The following is a 19,275-nucleotide window of genomic DNA, read 5'->3' on the forward strand; positions in this document are numbered from 1 at the left end:
AGGATGAGGGTTTCACAGGGCCCTGAAGAAAGCCTTGTGTTCTGCTGAAGGGATGGGGTGATCTTTTGGTACAAGCAGAATCTGGCGTGGAGGGGAAGGTCTCCTCTGTAGTAGAAAAGGGGACCGCTGTTCTCCATCAGGTTCTCCCAGGGAAGTGTTTTATGGGTCTCAGCACAGTACGGGCTGAGCGGCAGCCTCAGTGCATGGAGCGTTAGGTGCATGGAGTTAGGTGCGAGCAAAGGTCATCTTTCCTCCCCTCTTGCTCTTGAGTTCTTGACTGCCAGTGTGAAGGCCAGCCAAACTCAGGAACTATACTGGTGCTGGCTGGGACACAGCTGGCTTTGGGAGCACTCCAACACTGCCTTTTCCTCCCTGGAGCACAGTGGAGGATCAGATAATCTGGGCACCATTAACGCTGCTATTGTAGCTGTAGTTATTATTATCAGGCAGGTTTGTGGGTTGTGACTTAAGGAGCAGAGTCTGCTGGTGTCTGGGAAAGGAGATCCAGGCTCACTGTAGCTTGTGTCAAGGAAAGGAAGGAGCCTGCTGGATAGGTTAACGGAGGAAACAGAGGAGAAAATGGACTGTTAAGTGGCTGGAGGAAAGGGGGCCTTACGGGGTAGGAGGAGGGCTTCCCTCCTGGCTGCCTCTGTGGGTGCTTGTTAGGGTGAGTGAGGTCTTGGGGCCCTTTCTTAGAAGTCTTAGCTTGTACCACATCTCCCTGTGTTCCCTGTGGTCTGGACATTCTGGTTGGGTTTCCTCTGTCAGGCCTCAAGGCAAGCCCTGAGTCTTCTGTGCCCACAGGCACCTAGAGGCTTCCTCTCCTCTGTGGGGATCCTCTAACCAACATACCTGTTTGCTGCATCTTTTATTACCCAGCTCTTGCACTGGGTATAACTGTTCAGTATCCTGGCTTGTAGTCCTTCCTTTCCTTCAACATGCTTTCCCAGAGACTGTGGCAGCCTCTGAGCTTTCCCAGCCTTTCCCTACTTGGCCCGTCTTCCCTTCCGGTCTCACCCCTGGGTAAGGTCTCAACCCTGCTCCTAACACCATTCTTTTTCCTGGGCTGGGCGCTTCTCCCTTGTCCCCTCTCTGGCTCAGATCATAGAAACTTCAGTTGCCTCCTGGCTCATCCTCTAGCTTGGAGGACGTACGTTGTTCATGGGTGCCTTTTCACATGTCTGTTGGCCATGGTCCCAGAAATCTTAGCCTACTGCCATCTTCTTCAGTCCAGAAAAAAAGCTGCCTCCACCGTTGGTCTGTCTCCCGTGTTTGGCTGCAGTTATATCTTTGGAGCTGTTTTAGACTTTCTTTTCTTATGCTTTCCTGTGACTGGTCACTGGAGATGGCCGGATAGACCCTTTTCTTACCTGCTCAGTCAGCTGGCTGGTCCCTCTATACCTGCCACTAATTCTGGGGTTCTGGGAAGATGAGTCTGATGTCCATCTTGCCACTCCCTTGATGACTACTGTCAAGTTCTAGGCTGTCAGAGAACCATCTGCCTTCCTCATCAGCCCCATTCTGGATGATCATTGTGCCTCTTAAAGCCATTAAGGGTTCACTTGGTGACATGTTCTATGAGGTGTGACTTGTTGTGTTTATTAAGCGCTCCTGAAGACACTCAGAGTATCTTGCCCTCTAGAGCTCTTAATCTTAAATAGGGATAAAGACTCAGTCAGGCTGCAGACCCTTCACAGAAACGTCTGTGCAAGCCTGCTGTTAGGAAGGACCAGTACCAGCTCTAACTTCTCCTTGGGTGGTGGATTTCAGGCAAAGTCAATTTGCTCAGGGTATTTTCAGAGAAGCTTAACTCTTCTACCGTGTCAGTAAACATTGAGCCAGAGGCTTTAGTGACTTGCTGGATGGTGGCATGTTTAATCTCAGGTGACCTTTGGTTGGATGACCTAAGGGACTGTCTGGATTTATATAAAGGAAGCCAAGGTATGTGGGAGATTGGGATTACTATGGTTTCAGCTATGGGTGCTGTGTCAGTAAGACCATAGCACTTCTGCTGTCTGGCAGGTGCCTGCCAGACCCAGGGAGGCTGATCTGCTCGGGAGGATTCCTGGCCAGTGTAGGTATGTTTCCTGACTATATTCTCTTAGGAGGGAAAGCTAAACAGCAAGTTGCCATGTTTCTCCACCATGTTGTCCAGTTGTTTTCTCAGTCACTGCTGTGTGTGTGCACTGAACCATGGATGTTTTAGGGTTCAGCTCATAAGCCCCCTTACAGCAGTGGGATGGCATGTGGTAGTCAACACTGAAAGAACTTTCTCCTGAGCTTTGAAGATGGTCTGCACAAAGCAGTGGCTTCTCAGGCATGGTGAGCAGGGCTGGCAAGGGGACAAGGTTGTTGACTCCTGGGAGGCTTTACTCTGGGGAGAAGGAACTCTGATTCTGGTGGCAGATTCGATTGAAACTTGTTAGAGTATGGTTGTGTTTCTGTCTTCCCCCATTGATCTGGTGGTGGGCATTAGACGTTATGCTCTTCGAGTGCTTCATAACTTTGTAAAGCACATTTAAGGAGTCCCATGTGTCATAGCCCTGCTCACAGGGAGCTGTCACCATCCCCATGACACAAGTGAATCACTGGGCCTTTGAAAGGTTCAGGGCTATTGCCTGTCACCTTAGCTTTTGAGGGGCGAAGCCCAGACACAGTTCAAGACATTGGTTGGCAAAGAGGAAATAGCTTGACTGGTGTGGGACACATCAGAAATTTAGATTACTTGTTTGCATGTTTCTGGAAGAAATTCAGACTCCTCTCAGGATAGAAGAGGACAGGTTGTGGTCTCCAGTGGCCTGTGTCCATGGCTTTTCTCTATGACCTCTGACCTTGTAGCGGCTGGCTGCTTTGTAGCCTGTTGTCTCCTTTGATGCTCCATTGCTGTGAAGAGACACCATAACTACCACAATTCTTCTAAAGGAAAGCAATTAGTTAGGGCTGGCTTATAGTGGAGAGGTTTAATCCCTTATCCACATGGCAGGATGGATGGTGGGATTCAGACAGACATGGTGCTGGAGAGGTACTGAGAGTTCTTCATCCAGATCATCAGACGGAAGGAAGAGAGCAAGACACTGGTCCTGGCTTGAGCTTCTGGTGTCTCAAAGCCCACCCCCAGTGACACACTTCCTCCAACAAGGCCACATCCACCCAAAAGGCCACACCCCCTAATCCCTGTCAAGTAGCATTGAATGACCAAGTTTTCGAATATATAAGCCTATGGGGCCATTCCTATTCAAACCACCACACCTGCTGGCAGTGTCCTGGGCCCACTCCTCACCATCAACATGGAACATCCTCTCTCTCTCTGTGCTGGGTTCTTTGTTTCCTAGGTTCTCTGACCCCCATCCTTCATTTATTTCTTGTCTCAGAAGAGCGTGGGTTCCCATGACTCTCTGAGAAAGTGTGTGTTGTAGGTGCACTTCGCACACGTGAGATATCTTCAGCTGGTGTGATGAGCTCCTCCTGATTGACAGGTGGTATGGCTGGGTATATGGTGATACACTTCTGAGAACTCTGAAGGTCATGCTCTCCAGACAGACAGCCAGGAGGCTCTTGCCTCTGGTCTGTCATGGGTGGAGCTGCTGTTTTAGGATCTCCTTTTTTTCAGTGTTGTGCCACCACATAAGCAGGCCTGGGAGATCTACCTCACAGCTCCTCCTTGCTCCTGTCTTCCCCCATCCTGCTCTGCTTCTGGTCCGCTCTTCCTCATGCCTGCAGAGGCACCCGGCATCTCCAGTTCCCAAGAGCATGGGGACACTTGGCTTGTTCTTTTGTTTGTTTTGTTTTGTTTATTTGTTGTTTTTCAAGACAGGGTTTCTCTGTGTAGCCCTTGATGCCCTGGAACTCTCTCTGTAGATCAGGCTGGTCCTCAGACTCAGAGATTTACCTGCCTCTGCCTCCCAAGTGCCAGAGCTTAAGGTGTGTGCTGCCACCTCCGGCCACTTGGCTTGTTTTCCATTGGCCAGATCTCTGTGATTGTTTGGCCCAGTGAGAAAAGCTTAGCCTCAGACCCATCCATTCCATCCTGGGTGTGAGAGACAATGACTCCCTGTGGGTTCTGTGCATCGGTGCTTCTAGGTGGGATGGAGTTTTCAAACTGTCACATGTGGCCCTTGTATGCAGACATCACTCTCTAAGAGAGTTCTTGTCTGTGGGTAGCAGTGCATTACGTATGGGCACAGTCCAGGCAATCTCACTAGAGTCCACAGAGGGTGTGGGTGAGGTGGGGACTGGAGTGGGCCAAGTGGGAGCTCTAGAGGTAAAGAGGTAGGTGTGGTACTTTGGGAGGGCAACAAGAACATGTTTTCATAAGGCAAGCCTTGTCAGCAGTCATCTGTGGAAGGGATAAGGTTTAGCAGACCCTACCACTTACTGCTGAGTTACTGATTTATTTCAGGAGATGCGTACCTACTGCTAAGCCTACAAGGATCCAAGGGAAATCTCTAAACCCATAGCCACAAAGATGCTCTAAGTCAATTAGTGAGTCAAGAGATTAAATGAACCAATGTGAAGAGAGATTTGTGGGGAGGAAGGGTTGGGTCAGGATGGTAAGGTTATGGGAGACAGTGGGGGTGAGAGAAGTCAGGGTGCATTGTGTACAGGTGGGAAATTATCTAAGAAAAACTTTATGAGTAAAAATGTTTTAAATTCCAGATAAGAAAAGAACATGTGTTTTGGGTGGATTGTCTGTGGGCACCCTGAGAGAGAGAGAAGTTAGACTCATGGGCTTTGGCTACTTGGTCTTTAGGTGGTCCTGCCGACATGGCTGTCCTCTACAAAGGTCTCTTCCCTCATTGAGAGAATCTCCTACCCTAAGGACTTGAAGAAACTTCTCAGGACCCGCAATAATGTGCTAGTGCTTTACTCGGAATCTGGTAAGTGGCCCCTCCAGACCTATCAGGGTGCGGTGGGAAGGGGAGGGAGAGCACCAGAGTGGGTGTTAGTATTCTTTGGTTTCTTCGAAGGCATATTTGGTTACTTTTGGGGGTCATATTGCAGTTCCTTCTTATGAGCATCCTGTGGGAAGAATACTTTGAATCCCCTACCTAGCCTGACAAGAGAGGAGCCTGTGTGTGCTGGACGAACTCTGACTTCCTGCCAGCCACATGCCCCAGCCCTGCCAGGACAGGCTCCACGGGAGCTGCAGATTAACTACCAGGCTCTCCTGTTGTCAGTTGAACTGGTCCCAGGCCTGTGGACATTTACCTGAGCAGGTGGTCCTGGTCTTACCTGACCCCTGGGTGTCCTGCTATGGGGTGAGATGCAAGACTGACTTTGGAGTTGACTCTCAAGTTCAGACCCAGCAACCTTTCCAGGAAGGAGCAGCCACCTGCCGCTCCTCTGACCTTGGGCTGGTAAGGGTACAATGGACAGTTTGCTTGGCTCTTGGCAGTGACTTTGGGGAAGGGCAAGTGGCTGGCTGTCGCTGTGGTTCCAGCAGAGTTAAGTGTTTTTGCCGCTCCTGAGGATGCCAAGTTTCTTGGTCCTGGAGACGCAGCAGCTAGTGGCTAGGCTCGTTCTGGGCACAGATCCTCTTGGCAGCTCATCTCCTGCACAGATCCCATTGGTACTCTGGGCTGATGGATGATTTGGCCGTGTGTCCCCTGCAAAGGCTGTACCCTCTGAGCATTCACGACATATGGCCTTTCTTGCCCCATGCTGCTTCTGAGGGTATGGCTGCACTTTCACTGAGCTCTCTGTTCACTGATTTTCTGTAAGTAGGGAAACTGAGGCAATGGGAATCTCTGTTTGGGTGCTTTTCTTGTGTCTGGGCTGGTTGTTAGGAGAAACTCTTTGGGGTAACTCCCTTGTAAACTGCTGGGTCTGGGCTGATTCTTCTCTCGGACAGGTCCCGGGACTGGGGCCATTTATGACTGTCTCATTCGTTTCTTTCTACAAGGGAGGCAGTGCAAGCAGTCAGATAGTCTCCCATTTATAAATGAGGTCACCGGGGATAAGAAGGCATGACACTTGAGGCCAGCCACTCCTGGTGGCAGAGCCAGTCCCATATGGCATCTCTACATCCCATTTCTTCAGAGTCTAGGGAAAAGTGGGCTAGCTCTGCAGTCATGGCTTCGGAACCAGCACAGGCCTGAAACAGAAGTCTGGCGGAGTTGGAGAGTGGGAAGTTGGGGTTAGTGATGGAGTTGAGGGGTCACTAATGAAGGGAGAGCCTGACCATCACTTTGCTCCTTACCTGTCCCCACCTTTGTTCATTTTGTTGGAAGTATAGCCCCTGTGCTGCCCCAGCGTGCTGGGGTAGGGCCTGGGTGGTGGCTTCACTTCCTGCATCTTGTCCATGCTTACTGCCCCACACTCTGGCCTATAGTGGATTTTCTCTCCCTCCTCCCATCTGTCCAAGCAGCGTTTCCCTCCCCATGGTGGGGTAGTTTATACTGTTCCTCTTAATCCTCACCCCCACCCCCACCCCACTGGTGTGCACAGTGGAACAATGGCTTCCCTGCTTCAGTGGTTTGCTGCCTCCTGCTGCCCTGGCTGGGGTTTCCTGGGAATGCCTCCTCTGAATGACTCTGAGCATGTTTCTTAAGCGTTGCTTATTGTTGGTATCTGTGAAAGGCTCAGCATGCTTTGTATTCACAGACAGCTTCTGTTTCCACCCTGGAAGAGGAGTGCCTCAGAGGCACATAATTCAGATATCACTTCTGCTTGGCTTTGGGGTATATCTTGGGGTTTGGGGCAAGACAAGGCAGCAGATCGTTGTTCACCAGGATCTGCCTGCTGGGCCCTTTGAGTGAGTTCACAGGCTTGTAAGGAGGATGTGACTGAGAGTCTGCCAGGTACAGTTATCAAACACCAGCTGTAAACACCCTAAACACCCTTCAGTAGACCGGCAAAAGTAGACCAGCAGAGTTGAAATCCTGATCTAGAAACTTACCCACAGGACCCTGCTAGTCAACAGTAACTATCCAGCTCTGTCCAGACACCCGGAAATTGACACTCAGACCAAAGAGGGACTCTTGTGCTCACCACCACCCTGCCCGTGGTCCAGAGCCCCTGGACACAAAACATTTGATCTTTCTTTCACAGAGGTGGCAGCTGAAAGTCATCTCAAGCTACTGTCCACTGTGGCCCAGACAGTGAAAGGACAAGGCACCATCTGCTGGGTGGACTGTGGGTATGTACTGGGGACACAGGGCATACTGGCTGGGGCAGGGGTATGCTTGGGGCCTCTGGTGGCTGGGGCAGAAGAGAAAGTATGGTAGAGAGATCCCTGAGGTAACATGGGATCACTTCTGCCTCACAGAGGGAAGGCTTGGCTCTCCACCCCTGTCTTCCCATTCCATGGACTCCTTTCTTCTCATTTTCTTGAAGTTCTCTCTTTCTTTTATGTCCTGTATATTGCTTTATTTGTCTTCTCAGAGGGTGGTAAGGCAGAGGGAGTCTTCCCCATTGGAAAAAAGGAGCTTTGATTCCAGACACGGGTGGTTTTCAGGGCCACCCACTTGACTCGTAGTAGGTCTGCAGCAATAGCTGTGTGCCATGAGCTTCACCTCCAGTCCAGGCCCTTCTCACTCCTACAGTATAGTGTAGTCAGCTGGCCACCAGACTAGACTGCCGTGACCCTGAGGCTGGCTCAGGCCTGTGCCGGTTAAGTAAGTTTGTGAGCCCTAGGCAAGAGTAACCTTCTTGCTCTTCTGAGTCCTAAATGACTGATGGAAATGCAGTGTTGGTACACACTGACTTAAGCTGCAGAGGAGAGAGAATGGCACAGGAGAGGCATGTATGGGAAGGTGTGCATGCATGTGGACGGGTGCATGTGTCTAGCCTCCTGCCTCCAGATTCATGCCAACACTGACTGCTCACTGGGCAGCTACTGAGGTCTCAGCCATTGGTTAACTCTCTAGTTTATAGTTGGCTTGACAGTACTGCTACCTTTCAGGTGTCTCTGTCACCCCCGTTTTACTAGCAGTGCTCCATGTCACTGGGCAAATGACAAAATCTATCAGAGGACACTTTGGAATTGTCCATATCTGAAGATAACAGTGCTTTTGCCAAGCTGATGGAGCCTTATTGTAGGGCATTCTTAAGAGGCTTAGAGGTACCAGGAGTGAGTGGAAGAGCTTTGATGTAGTGGCTCTTCCCCCCAGGTCTATCCATTATCTTTTACCAAGCACTTACTATGTGCTTTGAGGATTCCCAGATGAATAGCTGTGCCTTCTAGGGGTGCAGCGTGTGAGGAAGAAGCAGACACAGGAGCCAGGGCTTAGGCTGTCAAGTGAGCAATGCTGTAAATAGGCTCCATATCCAAGAGGCAGTCAGTACACACGGCTGGAAAGGCCAAGGAAACCTTTGCAGAGGCAGTGATGTTCACGGAGTGAGGCAAAGACCTGAGATGGTCACGTACTCATGCTGCCCTGGCTTTCCCTGCCAGGCCTCCCTGCACCATGGCTCCCAAAGCGCTGCCTGTGGGGATGAGCGTCCTGCTTCTGGAGGGACTATGGAACCTCCAGAGCAAGATACCTCAGCTAGTGGGGCCTGAGGTCAGTGGCTGAAGCCAGATAAACTTAGAGATTAGGACAAAATTGTAATCTGTGTGTCTGGCATTCTCGCAATCCTGTGAATTTAATATTCTAGAATTGTGCTCTAGGCGGAGGTAGGTTAGGGCTTAGTAAAGGCACCTTGTTCAAGAGGCAGGACTGGTCCAGCTGTTGCCTCTGTGTTTATCAGATTTATCCTTGTAAGAGGAAGTACAATCTCAAATGTTAAAGAGCTTTAAAGTAGTTTAGCCAAGTAGATAGATTATGGCAAAGCTCGGATATCTGGGTCTGTGTTTGGGATTGGAGGCAAAGTACTGCCTACTGACTCTTCCCCTAACAGCCCCAGGGACAGTGCTGGGGTTCTGAGTACTGCCTACTGACTCTTCCCATAACAGCCCAAGGGACAGTGCTGGGGTTCGGATCCCTATAAGCCACCCTGAGTGGTAGGTCTCAGGGACTGCTGTTAGACAAGAACCCAAGGGATGAGCTGGCTTCTGCCCTGTGCCTACTCATACCCCTTTCTAGTCTTTAGAACGTACCCTGTGAATTCTTAAGGTGCTCACCACGTGGACTGCATGGGAGCCTAGACATCAGCTTTCTCCCACATGCAACCTGTCTGTGTCTGAGTTTGAGGATGAGACCCTCCTGTTACTAGCAGAAGTGTTTTGAGATGGCTTTCTGGTACTATCTGCTGAGGAGGGAGGAAGCGGCCTGGAGCCAGTGTTCCTCTTTTTGAGTACTGCTATGAAGCATCAGATGGTTCACCAGCCACCCCACAGTTAAGTTCTGCTGAGGTTCCCGTCTCAGTCTCCCCAGCTAGACTTCCTGCCTTGGCTCTGGGGAAGGAGCCCCTCCCCCTGAAGAGCAGTTGGGTGTGGAGGTCAGCCCCAGTCCGTAGCATGCTTTGCTCTGTTCTTTAGGAGTGTGCGGTGAGCTGGACATGTGGTACACACCTGTAATACCAGTACTCAGGATGCTGAGACAGGAAGAGTGTGAACTGGAGGTTGCTGTGGAGTGTAGTGGTGGATTTTGTACAACTGCGGGGCAGGGGACCTGGCTTTGAGTCCCTCTGTAGGACCTCTGCACATCACCACCTTGCTTTGGACCACGTCATAACCACGCATGAAATGTACAATAGGAGCTTTCAAATTGCCCTCATTCCAAAAATCATCTGGTTCAGAAAATGCCCAAAGTTGTCAGCTTGGTGTGCTATTTACTGTCTGGTGAGCGTGTGCCTTCCAGTGCCAGAGTCGGGTCTGTGGGGCCTCCTCCCATTCTGGGTCGCCTCTCCTATCTGACATGCTGAGGTGCCGTCTTTCCTCTGTCCCCTCCTTTCTCTTCCTTGGCAGTTTACTCCCAGAGAGGAGCTGAGTCTCTGCTGCTCCCATGGATCTCTTTTGTTCCTTCCAAAAATAGTTAATTCTGTCACTCTGATTTTCTTGCCTCTTCCCTTGCCCTTTCCGCACACACACCTGCTAGTGCTCACGTGCTCCTCTGTTGAGGTTTCTCCTAGTCCCTGGCCATTACTTGAGCGCGTGGATCCTGTCTATGGGTTTGTCACTTCTCCCTTCCCCCTCTCCCTCTCAGCTCCTACCTCCACAGCTGCTTGGTAGGCTGGGGGTAGCTATGCACTGGGCCACATGTGAGGGCTAGTAGCTAGCTCTGTGGTACACTGGGGCCTGGTGTGGCACTGGGATGGGGCCTTGTGTGGAACTGCCATCTTGGAGGCTGAACTGGAGCCAGCGACAGACACTAGGCCTGGTACATGAGCTCTGTGGGCAGGCTCTCCCCTCACCTGTTGCCCACTTGCTTTCCCTGGAGTGTACAGCCACTGCCTAACCATATTCCCTTTCTTCCCTTTTCCCATCTGCTTGATTTTCCTGAAGCAGTAATGGCTCCCCAGATGCCAGACTGTGGGCCTGCCAGGGCAGGTGGAATGTATTTTGAAGCCTTACATTTTCTTGTAAGAATTATTTAAATTTTGCATTTCTACCTTCTTGCCTAAGCAGGGCAAATGTTACTTCCCATGGGAGAAAAATAGACTCCCAAAGGAAGTGCCATGCTTGTTTTGTGGCTTCAGGTATCTTCTGCCATACGGTGTGCATTTGGGAAGTAAGTTCTCACTGAGGAGCGAAGCCTTAGACTGGTGGCTCTCCACCTTCCTAAGGCCACGACCCTCTAACACAGTCCCTCATGTTGTAGTGACCCCCCAACCATAAAATTATTTTTATAGCTACTTCATAACTGTACATTTACTACTGTTATGAATCATAACGTAAATATCTGATGTGTAGGGTGTCTGATATGCCACCCCCAGGCTGAGAACCACTGCCTTAGGTCTGGACAGGTGGAAAGGGGACCATGGACCACCTGGGAGGAGAAGCCACAGTCTTCTCACTGTGGGTTCTTAGTACAGCATCAAACCCGTATCCCCAAAGAGACCTGCCAATCGGGATTGTTCTCAGAGTCTCCGTCATGGGAGAGTTCTCTGTCCTACCCAGGTCTTTGCATATTTAAGCTTTAACTGCTCCAAGACTGCTCTACAGCTGTCTCCTCATTGTCCCCCCGCGACCCCTCATCCTTGTTTGGCATCTGGTAGTCACTCTCATCTTATCCTACCTTTCGCAGCTCAGACTTCATTGAATGTCCTGCCTGCTGCTGGAGCCAGATCTAGAGCCACACGCTGGCTAGCCGATAAGCCATCTCCTAGGACAGGGTCAGGCCACAGATTTGGAAAGATCCAATAATGCCTCCTCTTCGTCCCCAGCACCTTCTCTCTCCTTACTCTCACCCTGAGTCTGATTCCTCACTTTAAACCATCTAATCAGCATGGTACCCCATACCCGAAAAAGCCACCCAGACTAGCAGCCCCTCCCCCACTTGTACATGTCTCTTGGGGTGTGGGATATGGGATGAGGGTGTGCATAGGCCTCTGTGATCCGCCCTCTTCTCATTCTTTGTAGGGAAGGTAGAGAGCCAACCGAAGTAGAGAGAGATGGTGTGTGGTCTTGATGCTGCCCTGCAGCCTGGTAGCTGGTTCCTGCCAGCCAGAGGAGAGCCTGACTCTCTGGGACTTCGGGCAAAGCAGCTCATTTCTCTGCCTTTGTCTCCTTTTTCCCTAGAGCCTCAGTCACGAGCTGGAGGAGGGGGGGGAGGCAGTGGATCAATTAATTGTTCTTAATCTCTCAACTCAGATCCTTTTAAGTCCCTCACATGGGTAATTTTCTTCCCTTCCTGAACTCTTATGACTTCTACTGTCTGAGCTTCACAATTAGTACATGCTCACGTGCATACTTAGACACTCTTTAAGAGACGGGATTGTCGGGGAGAGGGCAGAGAGCTGAGGGAGCCCCCTCAGGATTAGTCACCGGGCAGGATTCCTGGTGTCCAGGAAGCTTGAAGTTCATGCAGGGCCTTGTCTGAGCAGCTCCAAGTTAGCATCTTTCATTCATCTCTCATTCCAGTCGGGTTATTGTTTGAATGCCACCGTGTGCCAGCTGCTCTGGTGACCCTGAGCTGCAGCTGTGAGTGAAGGCAAGGCCTTGCCTTTAGGGGGCAAACCTTTCTGATGGGGAATTGGTAGAGACAAGTGGTCAGAGGTTATTAGTGCAGTGGAGAGAGACAGTGGGGGAAGGGAGGCTGGGATGCTAGGGCATGAGGGAAGCCACCCTTGTCCCATTCTCTGGCAGAATATGTAGGAGGCAGAGGAGAGGAGAGGGCCTTTGGGCAGTGTCACACAACCTGAGGGAGGGGGTTGTGTAGTCTGCAACAGGAGCCCTGAGATAGAGATAGATATATTTGTTTACTGCAAGCTAGGGCCTAGGCCTCAAGACCATACCAAGGAAGAGATGGGGTGCTCCTATGCTCCCCATTATCCTCCTGAGTAGTTTTTGCGACTCTGGGTCTCTTCCATGGCCTAGGTTTCAGCAGAGTGGACAAGGACTTGGAGGTAGACTGCCCCGGGGCCTATCCTCCTTTCCTATCTTTTGTGAAGACTTCAGGCCCCGCTGTCTGGGCTGGGACTGGGCTTAGGAGCTCACATGGCAGCCAAAGCACTTGTCCCACTTAGTGATGGGAGGGTGATCAAAGAAACGGTTGAACAGAGTAGAACCCAACCAACTGGATGGACGGATGGACGAGCAGTGTCAGGGATGGTCTTAAATATCCTGAGCACGGCCCTCTTTCCTAGGGACTTAACTCAGCACAGGGGAGGCTGCTTCATCTGCCGCTGTTTGGCACACAGGCCTCGTCAGTTCAGCTTCTCCATCGACTCCCCAAAGGCCAGGGTAAACCCAGAGCAAGAAGGCCGCTGTCAGAAGAGGTGTGCAGAGCATAGTCAAGGATCTAGGGCGAGAGGCTCTAGGCCAGATGCTGTGGGTTGCCTTCTGATGTGTTGTGCCAACCTGTCCAGCTCACCTGTCCCAGACTCAGCTCATTTCTTATTAACACTCGCTGTTTCAAATCCTTTGCCAGCTATGTCCCCCCATGATGATATTGTTACCTGCCCTTCCTTTGTGAGGAGAGGCAGAGCATCTCCACTCACCTGCACCTCCATTTTTCTAGATGTTTCCTCCCTCCCTCCCTTTCTCCTTTGTCTCCCCCCACCCCCACCCCCATGCTCTTTCTTTCAAACTGGCTGTCCTGGAACTCACTCTGTAGACCTGGCTGGGCTTGGATTTAGAAATCCTGCCTCTGCCTCCTGAATGCTGGGATTAAAGGTGTGAGCCGCCACCACCCAGACAGACGTGTTTTCTTAACCCGGAAATCTCACTCTTACATCGGCGCCTGCAGTTTTGCTTGTCTGCTGAAGATATTGCTTGGAGACTTGAGCCGGGTTGTTTAATGAGCCCATCTGTTCCGGGGCTCCTGCCCAGCTGTGGGAAGCTGGTGTGCCTGTGTGTGGAAGTGGGGTGTGTAGACAGGTGGGAGAGGAAGTGACTTCCCACAGGTAGCTGCCAGACCTGGCAAAACAGTTTCCCTGGAGACTGCTGCTGTGTGGTCCTGGAAGTCTGATGGCCAGAATGTTCTCACTGATTCCATTTAGACCTGGAGACATGGCCCTAAAATGACAGCCTGAGTGCTGGGTGAATGAACAGCAGGTTGCCTTTGACTGGTTGCAGGGAAGCTTGGATAGTGCGTTGAGGATGACGAGAGCAGGGAGGCTCTAAGTACCTGGAACAAGGAGGCAGAGGAAGAAGGACCAGTGCAGGCCGGTGCTGTCACTTGGTACTTCCCACACTCCAGCACACAGCGGGATCTCCCAGGACTGGTGTTAAGACACATTTGCTCAAATACCCAAGAGTCTTTGATGTAGCAAGGCTGGTGAGCTGGGGCCTTTGCATGTCTAATGAGTTCCTGGGTAGTGCTGGTCCAGGGATCACACCTGGAGACTTCACTGGCCTCTCTGGAAGGATACGCAGTTAGATCAGGTCGTGCATGAGTGCTTCCTGGACAGCGATGGGCACCTGAAAGGCACTGCTTGCCAGAAGGATTCCTGCTGTATTCTCAGATATCATGGAAAGGCTTCTCTAACCAAAGCACTGCTCTTCTTCCTGGCTTTTTAACAGATTCCAGCACTCCTCCAACATGGCAGGACATTCCCTTTTCCCAGACAGATGGCTGATAGCAGGTGGCACATGTTCAGAGCCTCAAAAACAAAATCTTGCTCAGGCACCATGTCCACAGATTTGGAAGCAGAAGTTTAGACTTTATTTCAAACTGCCCCAGGTGACAGACCATGTTGTGGAACGGCCATCCCCCCCATAGTCTTGAACTCCTGGGCTCAAGCAATTCTCTTGCCTCAGCTTCCTGATCAGTTGGGACTAGGAGGGTCCTGGCTTGAGGTTTGTATTTCTCTCTACAGCGAGCTAGCTCCGTACCCCTGAGTCTCCCAGCTTTTCCCTGGCTGGACCCATCCTTGAGGCCTCTTTAGGCAGCACATCCTCTCCCTGTCGCTCGCCTCCTCTCCTGACCAGTGCAGACTCTACATCTGCCAGTTAGTTACTCTCCAGTTCCCTCAGAGCCACACTGTCTTCTGGACTTCTATTGCTTCCAAGAATTCCAGGTCACCTGCCTTGTGCTTAGCTCCAACAGATTCTGTTGTCAACACCTATGGGCCGACTTCAGGTAATAAATGGTCCCGACATTTTTGTTTTTCAGTGACGCAGAGAGTAGAAAATTGTGCAAGAAGATGAAAGTTGACCTCAGCCCAAAGGACAAAAAGGTTGAATTATTCCATTACCAGTAAGTACATGTGGGCATTTCCAACCTCAGAGTGCGCGCTGAGAGCTTTTATTGGTAGTTTCAGTGAACAACAGATTTTAGGTAGATTTAGTTTATTTCAGAATGATTGTCCCCCCTGTACTTACCATTATTTTTTTAGAAAGAAAGATAGACACAGAGACATACACACACATACACACACACACACACACACACACACACACACACACACACAGAATGAATTCTGAACAGTGAATGTTAGCTGAAGCATATTAAAGTTAATGTCTCTTCTTCCTATTTGACAGGGATGGTGTGTTTCACATGCAATATGACCGAGCTGTGACGCTGAAGGTGAATTTGCCTCCCTCCTTCTCAGCAGGGTGGAGCCTGAATGGACACCAAAAGCTTGGCAGGTCTCCCTGAAAGGAGAAAGGACAGGTTGCACAGGGCTCTCTCTTCCTGACCTCCCAAGGGTCCTTATCATTAACACTGATCGATGTCAACAGAGGATCAGGCCAGGTTTAGAGCTGTTGACACAAGGGATACCCTAGGCCTTGTTAGTGAATGTCTAGGACTTGTCTATCAAGGCAGGTGATATCATGATCCCCTCCTCCACAGACCTAGGTCTCCTTTTGCTTCAAAAGCATCTCCTCACTATGAGGGTATCCACAGTGGCTACCCATAGGCCGAAGGGCACACCCTGTCCAGGAAAGAATAGGGGCCCATTGGGACCTTCAAGCTGATGTGGCTTGTTCCAGGTGGGATGTGGAGGTCACCTAGTGTCCCTGCTCCAGTCCAATCTGTGAGTATGTGGAAAGCCTACATAAAGAGATGTAAAGTCCCAAACCTGCAGGTACCACATGGCTCGTCACAGAGAGCTGTCTTTCTGCTGCCTTCATGGTTGCTTCAGTTTCATCCTTGCATCTTCTGCTGCAAACCAGTATGCTACTTCTGGTCCAAGGTCATCACCTGCCTTGGCTGGGGCCATGAATTTCATCTGGTTCTAACCTAAGTTTAACTCAGGTTCTCGAAGTCCCCTTTTCTCAGGCAAGGGTTGATCTCTGACCTCCTGTCTCTGTCTCTGTTCTCTGCACACTGAGGAATGAACCTAGGGTCTCATGGCCAGTAGGTAGTCTCTCTACCACTGTGCCACACGCTCTGCCCTGTCTCTTTCTCTGTGTACATCTCTTTCCAGTTGTTTCTGTCGGCTTACCTGTCTGTGTAGCTGTCAGTGCTCGGCTCCCTTCTGTTGGGAATGGTAATATAAATATCTGATATGCAGGACACCTGATATCTCACCCCCCCCCAAAGGGGTCACGACCCACAGGTTGAACACCGATGCTCTGTGGGCTCCCTGCCTGATTCTTTACTCTCATAACTCCAATGTAGAGACTTGGAGATATATTCTGTGTTATAACATAAGCTAATGTTCTTACAGAGAGAACACATGTTTGCCAGCAGCAAAATTTGATTGGGAAGCAGGATGGGGGAATTATTCACACATTGATAAAAGAAAGGCTGGTTTCTGTTTGGACCACTGGAAAGTCTCCCCTGGAGTCATGGAGCCAGAATGGTACCACCCAGAACTCTGTGTCAGGGAAGTAGCCAGAAGTCCGGGGACAGTTGCCATGGAGTATCTGGTGTAGGGGGCAGAGTGGTCTCTATCACAGTTCTGTATATAGGGAGTATCTACTTCTGCATCAGCCAACAGATTGGAGAAGTAAGCCGAGCATTGTGCAAGGTGGAAGACTTTGGTTTCGGTATGAGCAGCCATAGTCATAGGAGCTCAAAACTCATAGGGTCAAGAGAGACCAGGGCAGAGTCCCTGGATTTCTCTAGGGCAGGGAAGGCATAGCATTTACTCTGATTATCTGGATTCTGAGCATCCAGCTAGTGATGTTCTTGTAACAGGGTGGGCTCTCAGGTGCTGATTCCCATGTTATCTCCTTTCAGTGTGGAAAGAACCCATAGGTGGTGTTGAGCATCAGTTAAAGGAAAATGATACCCATGACACTCATGCAAACACCAGGTTTCTAGCAAGACTGCTCTGTTTCCTTTATCTATATCATCCTTTTGTTGGGTGGGGGTGAGCAGGTTGTGGGATGCATATAGTAAGGTGGTCCAGACTTCCTGAACATGGGTCCATTTTGTGTACTCAAGATTGAGAAGACCCATACCAGATATTTCTGGAATAGCAGGCAGGTGGGCACCCATTAGCACCTCTTTCCCATCTCAGATGGGCAGGTGCCTCTGTAGCTGTGATAAGGATAGGCTTTGGAAAGGCACCTCCATTCCATTTGCCGTACTTTGTCCTGATGAAGTTTGCAAGGGGTCAAGGAAGAGTAGATCTGACTTTTGCAGTGGCAAGATGGCTGTCCTTCTCCTGCTAGGAGAGACTTCACGATTCCATTTGGGCAGACTGGAAGTGCCACAGGGATGAGACCTTCTAAAAACATCCCCCATTTCCCCACAGTAACCCCTTCCACATAGGAGGCTCCAGAGATGATAAGCCCCATCAAGGTCCTCTGTGGCCAGTGGGTGGGCTAACCTCATTAACGGGTGTTTGCCCCTCCCCTCAGACTTCCTTCTTTGTGTATTCTCTCCCTCCTCCCCAGCCCCAAGCTTAGTATCTACTCACTGGAGCTTGATAATGTTGACTGAAATAAAAACATCTCTTTTTTTTAATCTTATTTTACTTGCATTCCATGTCTGTGTAGGCAGTGCCCATGGAGGCTAGAGAAAGGTGTTAGATCCACTGGAACTGGAGTTACAAATTGTTGTCACCTGCCATGTGGGTGCTGGAAATCACACTGGGGTCCTCTGGGAAAGCAACCAGAGCTCTTAGTGAGGCAGCTTTCCAACTCTCCCCAATAAGCAACCTTGCTTCATCAGATTGGGACTCTTGATGATCGTTGTGTGATGACCCAGGATGCACTTTCCCTCAGCCATGAGTGGGATGGGTGTGGCCTGTTTCTGGCACCCTTTCCTGGTTCTCACCAACCTTGAACATCATTTCCCAGACTGAGAGGAAAGTGCTATGGGTAGGATAGTGCGGAGAGCAGCTGGTTATCCTTCTCCCCTTGGAGCCAATAGTTCGTCTCCTAATGAAGCCCAGCCAGGCTTTTTAGCACCATTACACTGACCCAGAAGGATCCAGGGAAAGAAGGGTCACAGCATTCACCTGGCCACTGGTGGTGGGCAGGAGCCTGGCCTGGTGTTTCCTAGCCTGGGCCCTACCGGCTCACACTAACCAGTCTCTAAAGCTGGCTTGCTTAGCAGGGTAGAACGTGATTTCCCCAGCCAGTGCTGAGTGCTGTGGTTACTTGCCTAGGACACTGACTGTGGAAGGGCTTACGGCTCTGGAAGGATGTCTCTCTCACATAGAAGCGTGGAAGCCTTTGTTCAGTTGAGCTGAAAGGCTTCAGGGATGGGCATGGGGGGTGATTTGTAGGTGAAGCGTGGGGTTGTCTTCGCTGAGGAAGCCAGCTTATTGTCTCAAGGGACAAGGTAGAGGTGTGTGGCCCAGTCAGCTGACCAGTGGTACTGTGGGGGAAGTGCTGGGGATAAATTTTGGGTCACTTAGTGGTAATGTCCACAGACAAGAAATTTCATTTCACCTTCCAAGCAAGTGCCACCTGCAGTCTCGTGACTGGCACTCAGTGTGCCTGGATATCTCCACAGGTAACAGAGTAGGTTTCTGGGTCTGCCACCTCTCCCATTTCCTAACTAAAGTCCTTTTTTTTTCTTTTGTTCTCTCTTAGTCAATAGTGGCCTTTCTGAAGGACCCTAAAGGTCCCCCACTGTGGGAAGAAGATCCTGGAGCCAAAGATGTCGTGCACATTGACAGTGAGAAGGTAATCTATTCCCCATTAGTTCTGCGGATGCTAGAGCCTCCTAGGACCTGGCTGTCCTGAGGGGAGGATCCCTGGAGTGAGCCCATGTGCCCTTTCCTCAATCTGAATGGGACCAGGACCCTACTATTTGATGGTCAGCTCTGGCTCCATACCACAGCTAACGGGTGCTTCTAGATGACCACTCGAGAAGTCTCCATTCTCCACTGCCTTATTGAATATTTTTTAACATGTTTAGATGTTCCTTGGAAGAGTAGACTAATTGCTTCCTTACTGTGTAAGGCAAATGTTGCTGGGATCAGTTTGGGTCCCCCCGTCCTCCCTTTCCCTTTCCGGAGTCATGTGTAACTTTGAGCAAATTCTTTACCTTCTTAAGCTGCATTTTCAGAGTTGGCTGGATGTGAGGATGGAGGGGTGAGCCTTGTTTGTGTTCATTAGTTCTTGATGACTTAAACAAAGCTGTAATTAGTCTGAACCTCAGCCTTCCTGACTGCATGTGCTTCTGTATAGCCTCAGATCTCATTGTTATGGCATTTGTTTATATAGCCATGCCTTCATATTGTGGGTGACAACAAGTGCTATCTTTAGATTACATGTGGTCTGAGGTAGGCAGTAACGCCCCCCCCCCCCCCCCCCCCCGGCGGGGATTTTGTGGTTTTATTTTTTTTTTTTTTTTTTTTTTTTTTTTTTTTTTTTTTAGA

At 50.3% G+C, this 19,275-nt stretch overlaps 1 protein-coding gene across 1 annotated transcript in view; it reads left to right on the forward strand.

Annotated features, from left to right (window-relative positions):
* The window catches only part of Pdia5 (protein disulfide isomerase family A member 5), an 89,085-nt gene that overhangs the window by 18,530 nt on the left and 51,280 nt on the right, over positions 1-19,275 (forward strand). Inside the window, exons 2-6 of the mRNA XM_028752280.1 lie at positions 4,751-4,877; positions 7,051-7,138; positions 14,661-14,744; positions 15,029-15,074; positions 18,485-18,577. Coding sequence (XP_028608113.1) covers positions 4,751-4,877; positions 7,051-7,138; positions 14,661-14,744; positions 15,029-15,074; positions 18,485-18,577 — 438 coding nt within the window. The remainder of the gene's footprint in view (positions 1-4,750; positions 4,878-7,050; positions 7,139-14,660; positions 14,745-15,028; positions 15,075-18,484; positions 18,578-19,275) is intronic.

The sequence above is a fragment of the Grammomys surdaster genome, unplaced genomic scaffold (assembly GCF_004785775.1).
Source record: "Grammomys surdaster isolate TR1022 unplaced genomic scaffold, NIH_TR_1.0 125889, whole genome shotgun sequence".
In the NCBI taxonomy this organism is placed as follows: Eukaryota; Metazoa; Chordata; class Mammalia; order Rodentia; family Muridae; genus Grammomys; species Grammomys surdaster.